The sequence below is a fragment of the Arachis stenosperma genome, chromosome 2 (genome assembly GCF_014773155.1).
Source record: "Arachis stenosperma cultivar V10309 chromosome 2, arast.V10309.gnm1.PFL2, whole genome shotgun sequence".
In the NCBI taxonomy this organism is placed as follows: Eukaryota; Viridiplantae; Streptophyta; class Magnoliopsida; order Fabales; family Fabaceae; genus Arachis; species Arachis stenosperma.
The window spans coordinates 35,046,537-35,058,663 of NC_080378.1; the positions used below are offsets into that span (position 1 = coordinate 35,046,537).

Consider the following 12,127-nt stretch of genomic DNA (forward strand, 5'->3'; position numbering starts at 1 on the left):
GGCGGATTGGCAAAGAGCGGTACGGGCGCTATAGCCCAAGAGTGTGACCCGTCACTTTAATCGTGGGAGTGATACGAATGCTATAGTCCAAGAGCGTGCAGGAGCTATAACCCAAGAGTGTACCGGGCACTATACCCCAAAGCGATGGCAACGAGAGACAACGTCCATAAGGATGTAATGTTGGGCACGGATCAAAAACCGACGAATGAGCTTATTACATGCACTAGGGCTAGATATGCATCATACTTCTTTAGGCATGTCTCTTGTGTGATTTGAATTTGTTCTTGTGGTTGTATACTATGTTGCTTTTTGCTCTTGTTTGTTGTTTTCTCTATGCTCCTTTGTTGTGGTTTGATTGATCTGGGACACGTGGCTGATATGTAAAAAGAAACTTAACTTGTTTCACCCCGACCCTACTAAGAACTCCCCAATTCTTACCCCCTATCTTCCTACCCCCTTCAGATAGAGACGGGTGTTATTTTCTATGAGCTCGAGAAGCTTTATGCGTACGAAGATCCTGACCTTGACAGCTTTTATGTGGTGTATGCGGAGCCTCGAGTCCGTAAGTACGTAGTTAAAGATCATCCTTTTCAGCACTCGCTAGCTTCACTCCTCTTTGATCCTGATGCACCGTATGCTTTTTCGCTATCTTGGTTACATCCCGATTCTATTCATCATTCTTTTGATCATGTGCATGGAGATCCTTTTCCAGCATAGCAAGATGGTCAGGCGGTGCCTAAGCCTAGCCCTGTCGTCGACGACTACATTCCTGAGTTTTCTCCAGTAGGTTTGGATATGTCGATAGAGTCTCTTTCTACTCATTCCTTTGACCCTTTCACCATAGAGCCTATCGGGGCTTCCGCCCCAGCTTCTGGTCAACCCTCAACAGTTGAGCAGATTTTTCCTAGTGGTACAGCTTCTGCAGATGACAGCAGTGATAGTAGTCCCTAGAGTGCATCAGAGGTCATCATTATTTCTGATAATGAGGATATCAAGGAGATAGAGATTATGGATCTAACTTCTGAGGACGATGAGGATCCTGAGATGGATATAGAGATCGTGGACTTCACTTCTGATAGCAATTAGGTAGCGACATCAGCATCTTCTTTTGGCATCTCTCCGATTTAGTGTTTCTTTTGTTTTAGACTGTCACTTTTGTTTTTCGAGAGACAAGGTTAGAAGACTATGCTAGTTTAGGTGTTAGATTAGGAGCTTCTTATACGGGCTAGACCTTAGATATATTTTGAGTTGTATATATGTTCATGACTGTGAGGGAGTAGCTAACTTTTCTTCCTTTGTGGTACAGTTTATTATCCTATTTGTGTATGTATCTCTTTATCATTTTGGTTTGCGTAATCTCGTATTTCTCCTTAGTTGCGATTTTATTTTCTTTAAGAAAGGTTTTTCATAAAAATTGAGTTCTGTTAACCCGATTACATGCTTGATATTATTAATAACAATGTCAGTGTAGTTTCAAGTTGGTAACACTCGATTTTTCGGTATGAGCATGCCATACTGAAAATTGGGTCGTTACAGGTCGCGCCTTTCACGTACATCCTCCAGCATCTGTTACAGCTGCCTACTCATTCGATGATCGTATATCTTCTTGATGAGGGTATCGTGCTCGTTGTCCCATATAAAGTTCACCTGCACAAAGAAACTTTAAAATTAGTTAATCAAAATTTATCATATTAAACAAATAGAAGATATAAACTAGCTAATAAGATTTGACTATATTAAGTTTTTTCCATCCACATCTAAAACCATCGCTCTCTAGTCTCATAGGAGATCTTCTTGTAGCTTGGCCATTGATGGTCTTACATCATCTTGATGACGTTGAGCATCTCTCGAGTACATGCATTGTTGTTTGGCGCAAACCTATCAACAATTCACAAACAAACCAATATGGCAATATAAATTAAAACTTCAGAAACAAATAACCATAATATATAGAGATTTTTTTAGAAATTTTGACAAAATTTCATCTATAACTAGATTGCGCCACAAAGTATATCCATCAACAATTAACTTAAAAACACTAATTGTCAATGAATAACCGTCAATAATAAAGAAACAACATCCATATATCAACTAAATTCACTATACTAGAATCAATAACCAAGAATCAATAATCACGATATATCAAACACTTTAAGCAATTCAAACCTACAATCCTGAATTCACTAAAACTAGAATCAAATCTCAAAAATCACTAATCATGATATATCAAACACTTTTAGTAGTTCAAATATACAACCTTAAATCCACTAAAACTAGAATCAATAATCAAGAATCACTAATCACGAATTATCAAACACTTTCAGCATATAAAAGACTTAAAGTAGTACTTACATCATTTCACCATCAGGCTAAATCGTCATTTGTACGATGGGAGGTGGTGGAGAGGCATTAGCTGGTTGGCTTCCGTGAGAGGATTTCGGCGCCACAGTGTCCGTCGCTGGAGGCGGCGGCGTCGTCGTAGACGCAGGGATGTAATTGGAGTTAGACACCATGATGAACAACTATTCTGATGCACCCGCAACCTGTGACATCACCGGGGTTCCTAACACTGTCTTTCTGCTTATAGCGAGATACTAGTGAATTACCACATGTTGGGACCCTGTACCTATGTCCCGCGACGCTGACGAGAGTACGTCTCGTGAGTTGATAAGAGTGTCTATATAAATTTTAATATTTATTTGTCTGTTACATAAGTTTATATTTTATTATTATTTTTTTTTACCAAAGATAGAGAGATTTGAACTTGTGACCTCTTAGATGAGTATGAGGAGACTATGTCATTTGAGCTATAATTCATTGGCTATATTTTATTACACTACAAAAATATAGATTATTTTTTAGGGTTATATGTGTAAAAAAAGAATTAAAATTTATCAAAAAAATAAATTTTGACACTATTTTAACTATGAAAATATGTTAATAAAAGTTGTCAAAAATATTATTTTTAACATATAAGTAATTGTGAAAAAAGTTTAAATCTTATTTTGATAAATATTGGCTGTCAAAAATATATTTGTTAGAAAAATTTGAGAATATATTTTATGTGATACTTATTAACCGTCAAAAATACTATTTATTTTGATATTTATTGACCATACAATATTCTCAACAAAATTGTTTAACAAAGAATGAGATGAGATCTTGAAACTGAAGAATAAATTGAGATTTTGAAGATAACGAATGAGTAGTATGATCTCAAAATGAAAGCAGTGTGATGTCAAAATTGAGTCCAGAGAAGAAGAAAAATAGTGGAGTAAATTGAAAACGAATGAGTGTCAAAATTGAGAAGTAATTTTCTACGGTCAAATTATTCATAAAAAATATAGAAAATTTGACATTTGTGATATTTGTCAAAAATATATATTAATTTTTACATTTAATTATGGTATTAAAAAATAAAGTATTAAAATAGATCTCTTTTCTTGTAGTGTTATTCGTTTTGCATGTTAATAGAGTTATATAGTATTGTTATGTTATATTATTATAGTAAAATATAATATTAATAATATGTTAATAATATGGTAATTATTAAACAAAATTTGTTAACGCTTATCAGAATTGTATGTTACTATAAAAAATATTAATATTAGAAGGTAGAATACATAATTCAAAAATTTTTCTTTTCTTTAAAGCATGTAAATAGAATTTGTTAATTTTTTCCATTATTAATGGTTATCTATACCATGTGTAATAATGTAAAAATTATATATTAATATTCATATTCAAATTAGAGTAAATTATTACCAAATATGAAAGGTATTATGTGTATTAATATTAAAGTATTTTATATAAAAAAATGCTAGAGACTATAAGAATTTATCGTATTAATATTATATTTTATCTTATACTTTTAAACATTAATAATTAATTGGTTATCGAAAATAATATTCTAATGACCGTTTATCATTCATGTTTTATATATTCATGTTAATAAAATGTATTTGTACTAATATATTTATGCTAAATATATTGTTAAATAAAATATACCATATACATAAATAGTTTTCTTATTTAAAAAATAAAAAAACTAGCACACTGCGCACGATGAAAGATTTAAAATTTTTAAAATTTACTAACAATACTTCTCGCACGTAATGAGAAGCTTTTTCATTTAATTTAAAATAAAAAAGGTTCTCGTCCGCTGCGAGAAGGTAGAAGTGTAGAACCCACTACCCACCATCCTAAAATACAACATCACACATTTGTATGTCTGAGAATAATACCAAAAAATATTCATATCCACAATTTTTAGCCCTTTAATACCTGCAGGTAATGTCAAAGCTGAATATTTAAAAAATTAGTGTAAATATAATTTTGAGAACAAAATCAAACAAGCAAATTCAGCTGGATTAATTAGGAACTAATTACTCCATTGATTCGGATTAATGATAAATCAATTTAAAATAATAAAATATAAAAAAATATTTTTTAAATATATATTTAACACATAAATATATTCTTTTATTATATTTTGTTATGTTCAATATCAATTAAATCTCGATTAAGCCTTTAAATTTTTTTATACATAAATATATTTTCAAAACCTTGAGTCTAAATTTTTTGGGACACTCTTAAAAAAAATTTAAGAAAAACTAAAAACCAAAAAATTTATTTTGATGTCCAATCCAACCCATAGTTTCTACTTGTTTATAAAGAAAAATCAAAAGAAAATATGAACGAAATAAAGTACATATGCTTATGCTCCATAAGAAAATTATTTTAAAATAAATAATCCACCATTAAATTATTATTTTAATCAAAATGATAATTTTTCTTATTTTTAAATACAAAGCACATAACATTTCTAAAATATTTGATGTTTCTCCTACACAATTAAATATTATAATAAAATAAGAGAAAACATGTTTAATATGTATTATTATTTTTTTTTATCTCTAAGAAGTGCTTTATTCAATGAATAATTGAATGCATCGTGGTCCATAAAAACATCAACCAGGGGGTAAAATTAGAATTTTTTAAATAAATATAAATAATAACAATCTAGTAATCTAGTAAAGAAGATAAGGTGATTGTGTATATTTTACGTTCTCACTCATATTTTTCGTCTTCTAATAGTGGTATCAAAGTTCTAAATTGAGTTTAGAGTTAAACTTATTTTAAAGTTACTGTCCATAAAGTTTGAGATCCAATAATTATTCAATGACCGCATTAACTTTGGAATGTGAAAAGTTCATATCATGCAATACTTACGTAACAAGGTGTCAGAGCAGCAATTGATGGTAAAGAAAATAAACCTAGTACTAAAAAATATTATACATAATGAAAAAATCTTTATCGGAAAACTCTTTCCACTATTCATTAATGCATTACGGAAGTTCTTTCAAAGAAAATAGCTGTTACACTGTGGATCATGTTAGAGATATTATACATGACTAAGATGATAACCAATCGTATTGATGCTTTACAATGTCTTTATATGTTTTGTATCATAGAAAATTGAATTCACATCTTTGGTAACAAAGTTAGATAATAGGGTGAGGCTTTTTTTAGAGAGCAACAAGCTATAATGTTGCTTTGTTCATTATCTCATTTATACAAGCATTTTCATAAAATGCTCATCTATGAACTTGAGCATCAAAATATTGATGAGATTAAATCTTCTCTTCTGATTCATGAAAAGATAGAACATGATATAGGAGTGATTATCATGATTCTGTAATTGATTCGATTAGTAGAAGTAACTGGAAAGTCGCTAACTAGATTTGGGTTTAAACCTCGTGATGAAAGGTGTAGATATTATCAATAAGAAGGTCATTAAAAAAGAGATTTTACTATGCTAAAAAAAGAGATTATCCAAATGCTTCAAGAAATATTGCTGAAGACGGTGGAGATATTATCTAAATTTCAACCAAATTAGTTGATTAGCCGTGAAGATTTAATTTTGAACAAATATCAAGCAACTAAATGTAAGTATTAATATTTTATTTCAGGTGACGTTTTTAAAGCCATAATTAAAATTGACACTACTAAAAAATTAGTTATTACAGACGAATATTTCCGACGGATTTTATCCCACGGAAATACAGACAAAATTTTAGAGAAATTTTTTATCGGAAAACAAAAGAAATGAATTAGCATAAATTACAGACGGAAAAGAGAATCTGTCGATAATTCTGTCGGAAAAATTAATTTTTATTTCCGTGAGAAATAGTTACAGATGAAAAATCCATCTGTAATCAAAAGGACAAAAATTGCTGCATTTTATTAAATTATTACAGACGAAAAATCTATCTGTAATTTAAAATTTTCCGTCGAAAATAATAAGCTAAACCTACCATTGCTCGAGTTCCATTCACAGCACACAAATCAAACAAGATAAACCTAGCATTTGTAAACCTCGATTAGATTAGTAAATAATTAGTCAATAAATTAGTTTTTAGTAAGGAGGATTAGAAATGTGAATATTATATCAAATTAGGATAGAGCTAATCGAAACTAGAATTTTGACACTAATTTAAAAAAAACGGTCCAAAATTAAACCGAATGAACCGAACCGGTTGAACCGGACCCGAATTGGACTATCGGTCCAACCGGACCAGCCCTTTTAAGTGAACCCAACAGTGCCTTCTCCCTCATTTTGCTGCAGCAGCGTTTCACGCTTCCAGGGAGGGGAGAAAGCTTCCGTAACTTACGGTAAATTTTCGACTCACGTAACTTCTTCGTCCGAGCTCCAATCGCCGCACTGTTTGCGGCCACGCGTTCACCGCGTCGAACTCTACATTTCTACCGGAACAATTTTACTGGTAACTTGTTTAATCACTCTCAACCCTCTTTTTCCCCAATTTTTGAATTTTCAATGGGAAGGTTGAATTTCTTTGATTTCTGATGTTTTAGGATCCAATTAGCTTGAGAAAAATATTCACTCTTGCTTATGTGAAGCTTGGGTAATGTGAGGATATGATAATTTTATTTTAATTTCATTGGATTTGAGCTTTGAGTATTAAATTGGATATATATGTGTTATAAATGTGTATTAGGTTGTGAATAAATAATTAGAGCTTGAAATTGTGAATACTGGAACTTAGAGGAAGTGGATTAGTTGAGGTTTTGAGGGCTGTGTTCTTTTAGAAAAATTGTCTTGGAATAATACTTGGGAATCGGCTAAGGTATGATTTAGATTTCTTGCATTTAATACATAATGTTCTGTGAAAACTTATGCTAGAAGACCATAGGATAAGTTGGATTGCATGTGTATATTTAATACTTAGTATCCTGTTGATGTACATGGTTGGTTTGGTGCTTGTTGATTAACTGGTGATTTAGTGAATTACTGATTTGAGGTATAATTATTGTGGAGGTTGTTGTGATAATGAGGTACTTTGTGTTAAGAGCCTAGGATTTGTGAACTATGATTCTTAGTTAAATTTTGGTTGTTGGATTTGAATACTGTGTAAGTATAATTGTTGATCTAAGGTAGATTTATTGTGGTGATTGTTATGATGATGAGGACGGGTATGTTGAATTGAAAAGAATGCAGGTTTGGACCCGAAAAGGGTGGCAAAGTCCGAGTTTTAGAGGAGATGCTGTCAAAATTTTATAAAAATTAGAGATTTTGTTTAGATGATTATTTAAAAGAGATTTAGATTTAAAGGTTATATGGTTTGATTTTGAGTTATTAAGAAAATGAGTATGTTTTAAGTTTGAAGTTTGATTCTTAGCAAAGAAAGAATTATGTTTTGAATTGGAACTATTGATGGACGGAATGGGAGGTGTGATAATGAAGGATAAGGATTGAATATGTTTAATGTATGATGATGAATGAGATGCAATTGAGAATGATGTGGATGTTGATGAATTATAATTGAATTATTTATATGGCTTATGAATTTGAATGATATGAGATACGAGATTCCCTGGATAAAGTGTCGTGGCTTGCCACCACGTGTACCAGGTAGAAAACTCGATACTCTGTTGACCCTACGACGTAAGTGTGATCGGGCACTATATAAATTCCTGGGAATGTTACCCCCATTGAGTAATTTTGATTATTTTAGATAAAGTTATGCATAGACTCATGGGGATGCACGTCGGGGGATAGTCTAAGTACAATTCAGACTTGTCGGGTTGGCTGGATAACCGATAGATGAGCCTCATCATCCGTAGGACAGGCACTCATCATTTGCATATTATTCGAATTACTTGCTTGTGCATTAGTTGGGTGTGCCTAACTGTATTTGCCATGTTAAATGTGTAATTGTTACTTGTTGTATTTATAACTTTCTTGTGCTTGCTTATATCTGTTTAACTGTTTGTGAAATATTGAAGGAAGTGGAGGTATGGAGGAACGGCAATATGGGGTTTAGACTTAAGGTTAAGTTAAGTCAATTTTAGATACTCTTAGAAAACCACCTTTTATGCCTTCTGTTTAATACTTTAAGCTCTTTAATCTGAGTGTCGGCATTCTAGGATTGCCTCTGGCATTCCCAAGACCTTATATATTATGTGTGTGGCACTTTTACCATACTGAGAACCTCCGGTTCTCATTCCATACTATGTTGTTATTTTTCAGATGTAGGCCGAGAGGCATCTCGTTAGGCGTCTGGACTCTTGAAGCGGAGTAGTTACTGGGTTATTTTGTTATGCTATGATGTATATATATGTACTTAGCTTTCTCTCCACATAACTTATTCTTTTTTATCCTCCTAGACGTGTTTGGAGAGGCAGGATTTTGTTTATATACATCTGGGTTTTGAATATGTATATATATGTATATATGTGTGTATATTCTCCGGCCAGTCTTGATTTCGCAGGCTGAGTCAGGAGCTTGTTATTTTGTATCTTTGGCACTCTATTCCTACTTCTGTTATCTTATGTTTAATAGTTATGGTTTTCTTAGCACGCAAGTTAACTCGTTCCTTGAGCGTTGCGCTTTTATTTTGCGATTTTTATTTCCTCTATTCTTCAAGGCTCCTGGAATATTATAATTCTTCTGCTATTATGTGTACTCATTTTATTTTAGAGGTCGTAATACCACACCACCTTTGTTTTACGACTTAAGCGTAAAGCTTAATGTGGTAGGGTGTTACATTATGGTATCAAAGCAGTTCGTTCCTATAGAGCCTGAAAAACGGACTGATTGTGCCTTTGTGCATTCTCTGTGCATGTGTTTATGTGCTATTAGGATATTTAATTGATATGTATGGCATAAACGTTTGTGAGCATGCATTTGGAACTTAAAGCATTAGACCTGCGATATTGAGACTGATCAACTTAATATTACTTGTTTGGTGTGTATAGGGACCAGATGTTGACTCGCGGACGCGGTCGCGGGCGAGATAGAGGTAGGACAGGCACCGTTACTCCTGCCCCTATAGGGACTAATCTAGTAGACTTTATGGCTGCCCTGGGAAATATGGCCGCAGCTATGCAGGCAACAGTTGAGGCACTGGGTAATCAGATAAACCAGGGTAATCATGAAAACAATAATGATGAGGACGGTCCAATGACACTTGCTACATTTCTGAAAGTTCGCCCACCGACCTTTAGGGGAACCTCAAATCCCACTGATGTAGATAATTGGATTCAGACTATGGAAAGGGCGTTGCAGGCCCAACAGGTTCCTGAGGAGCAATGGGTTGAATTTGGAACTTATCAATTGCAAGATGAAGCTCAGTATTGGTGGCAGGGAACATGACGTATCCTGCAGCCTGATGGTGCTGCGATTCCTTGGGAGGTTTTTTGAACAGAATTCTATAAGAAATATTTTTCTAATTCAACCAGAAATGCCAAGGAACTTGAATTAATGCAGTTAAAACAGGGACAGATGACTGTTGCTGAGTATACTAGTAAGTTTGAGGAGTTGTGTCGCTTTTCTTGTATCTGTCAAGGGGCACCAGAAGATTTTGCCGAATGGAAGTGTATTAAGTATGAGGGAGGTCTTCGGAGTGATATTCTGAGCTTTGTTTCCCCAATGGAGATCAGGGTATTTTCTAAACTGGTGAATAAGAGTAGAGTAGCTGAAGATTGTGTGAGAAAGGCGGCAGTAGAGAAAGGGAGTTTGAGGGTGCCTTTTCAGGGACCTTCAGGAAGAAACTTTGCTCCGAGAGGTAGGAATTTCAAGCATGGAGGCTCTGTTCCGCAGTAGACTTAGGGTCAAGGTAGTTATAGAAGGTTAAATACCAATGTTAATCAGGGAAGAAAGTTTGGGAAGCAACCACAGCAGGATTTGAATTGTCAGAGGTGCGGAAGGTATCATCCTGGAGTTCCGTGCAGAGTAGGACTTAGAGTATGCTATTCCTGTGGACAGCCCGGACATATGGCCACTAATTGCCCGGAGAAGAAGAAGTATGAGACTGGTAGGGTGCAGCAGCCAGGGAGAGTATACATCACTTCTACCATAGGTGCTGATGGATCTAAGACACTGATTAGAGGTAATTGTGAAATGGCTGGTAAAATCTTAAATGCTTTATTTGATTCATGAGCAAGTCATTCATTTATTGCATTTGAAAAGGCCCATGAATTAGGATTGAGAATGGTTGTTTTAGGTTATGATTTGAAAGTATATAATGCTACTCATGAAGCTATGGTGACTAGGATAGGATTTCCATAAGTTCCCTTTCGAGTACAACAGCGTGAATTTGAGCATGATTTGATTTGTTTGCCTATGACTGGTCTTGATCTCATTTTGGAATTGGATTGGTTATCCAAGAATCATGTTTTGCTTGATTGTTCTGAGAAGTCAGTAAAGTTTATGCCGGAAGGGTCAGAAGCACCGGTTGTGGTGAATAGTTACTATTTGAATTCTATGATAGTAAACTATTCAGGAACTGAATGTCAGGGTATTATGTTATTAACTACGGGAGTATCAGGTGATTATCAGAGTTTAGAGCAGATTCTGGTTGTATGTGAATTTCCAGATGTGTTTCCGGATGATATTAATGAATTCCCACCTAACCGAGAGGTTGAATTTGCAATTGAGTTGGTACCTGGATTCGGTCCAATTTCAATTACTCCTTATAAGATGTCACCTTTAGAAATGGCTGAACTGAAGGCTCAGCTGGAAGATCTGTTGGGTAAGCATTTTATCCGACCAAGTGTTTCTCCATGGGGAGCGCTAGTATTACTTGTAAAGAAGAAGGATGGGAGTATACAGCTGTGTGTCGATTATCGGCAATTGAATAAGATCACTGTAAAGAATAAATATCCGTTGCCTAGAATCGATGATCTAATGGATCAGTTACAGGGTGCCGGTGTGTTTTCTAAGATTGACCTGTGATCTGGATATCATCAGATAAGGGTTAGAGACGAGAATATTCCGAAAATTGCTTTCAGAACCCGTTATGGTCATTATGAGTATACAGTGATGTCTTTCGGGTTAACTAATGCCCCAGTAGTATTTATGGATTATATGAACAGGATTTTTCGACCATATTTGGACAAGTTTGTTATTGTCTTCATTGATGACATTCTTGTTTATTCTAAGACTAAAGAAGAGCATGCTGATCACTTGCGAATTGTGCTGCAAATTTTGAGAGACAGGAAGTTATATGCTAAGTTATCTAAATGCGAATTCTGGAAGAGTGAGGTAAAGTTTCTCGGTCACGTGGTGAGTAAACAAGGAATAGCTGTGGATCCTGCTAAGGTGGAAGTAGTGATGAATTGGGAGCGACCAACTTCAGTGACAGAGATAAGGAGTTTCCTAGGTTTGGCGGGGTATTATCGTAGATTCATTAAGGGATTTTCACAACTCGCCTTACCTTTAACTAAATTGATTAGGAAGGATACCCTTTTTTGTCTAGACTCCAAAGTGTGAAGAGAGTTTCCAAGCATTGAAGCACAAGTTGACTACTACACCTGTATTGGTATTACATGAACCAAGTGAACCGTTTGAAGTGTACTGTGATGCATCTTTGAAGGGTTTAGGGTGCGTTCTGATGCAGCACCAGAATGTTGTAGCATACGCCTCACGGTAGTTAAGGCCGCATGATATGAACTACCCGACACATGATTTAGAACTTGCTGCTGTTGTGTTTGCTTTAAAGATTTGGAGGCACTACCTCTATGGCGTTAGGTTTCATGTTTTCTCAGATCATAAGAGTTTGAAGTATCTTTTTTAGCAGAAAGAGTTGAATATGCGTCAGATGAG

The 12,127-nt window shown here is 34.4% G+C and overlaps 1 protein-coding gene across 1 annotated transcript; it reads left to right on the forward strand.

Moving 5' to 3' along the window:
- The first annotated feature begins 9,394 nt into the window (after positions 1-9,394).
- LOC130962793 (uncharacterized) lies at positions 9,395-10,462 on the forward strand. The gene is made up of 4 exons (XM_057888959.1): positions 9,395-9,654; positions 9,763-10,088; positions 10,175-10,230; positions 10,289-10,462. The coding sequence occupies exons 1-4, from the start codon at positions 9,395-9,397 to the stop codon at positions 10,460-10,462; spliced, it is 816 nt and encodes a 271-aa protein (XP_057744942.1).
- The last annotated feature ends 1,665 nt before the right edge of the window (positions 10,463-12,127 follow it).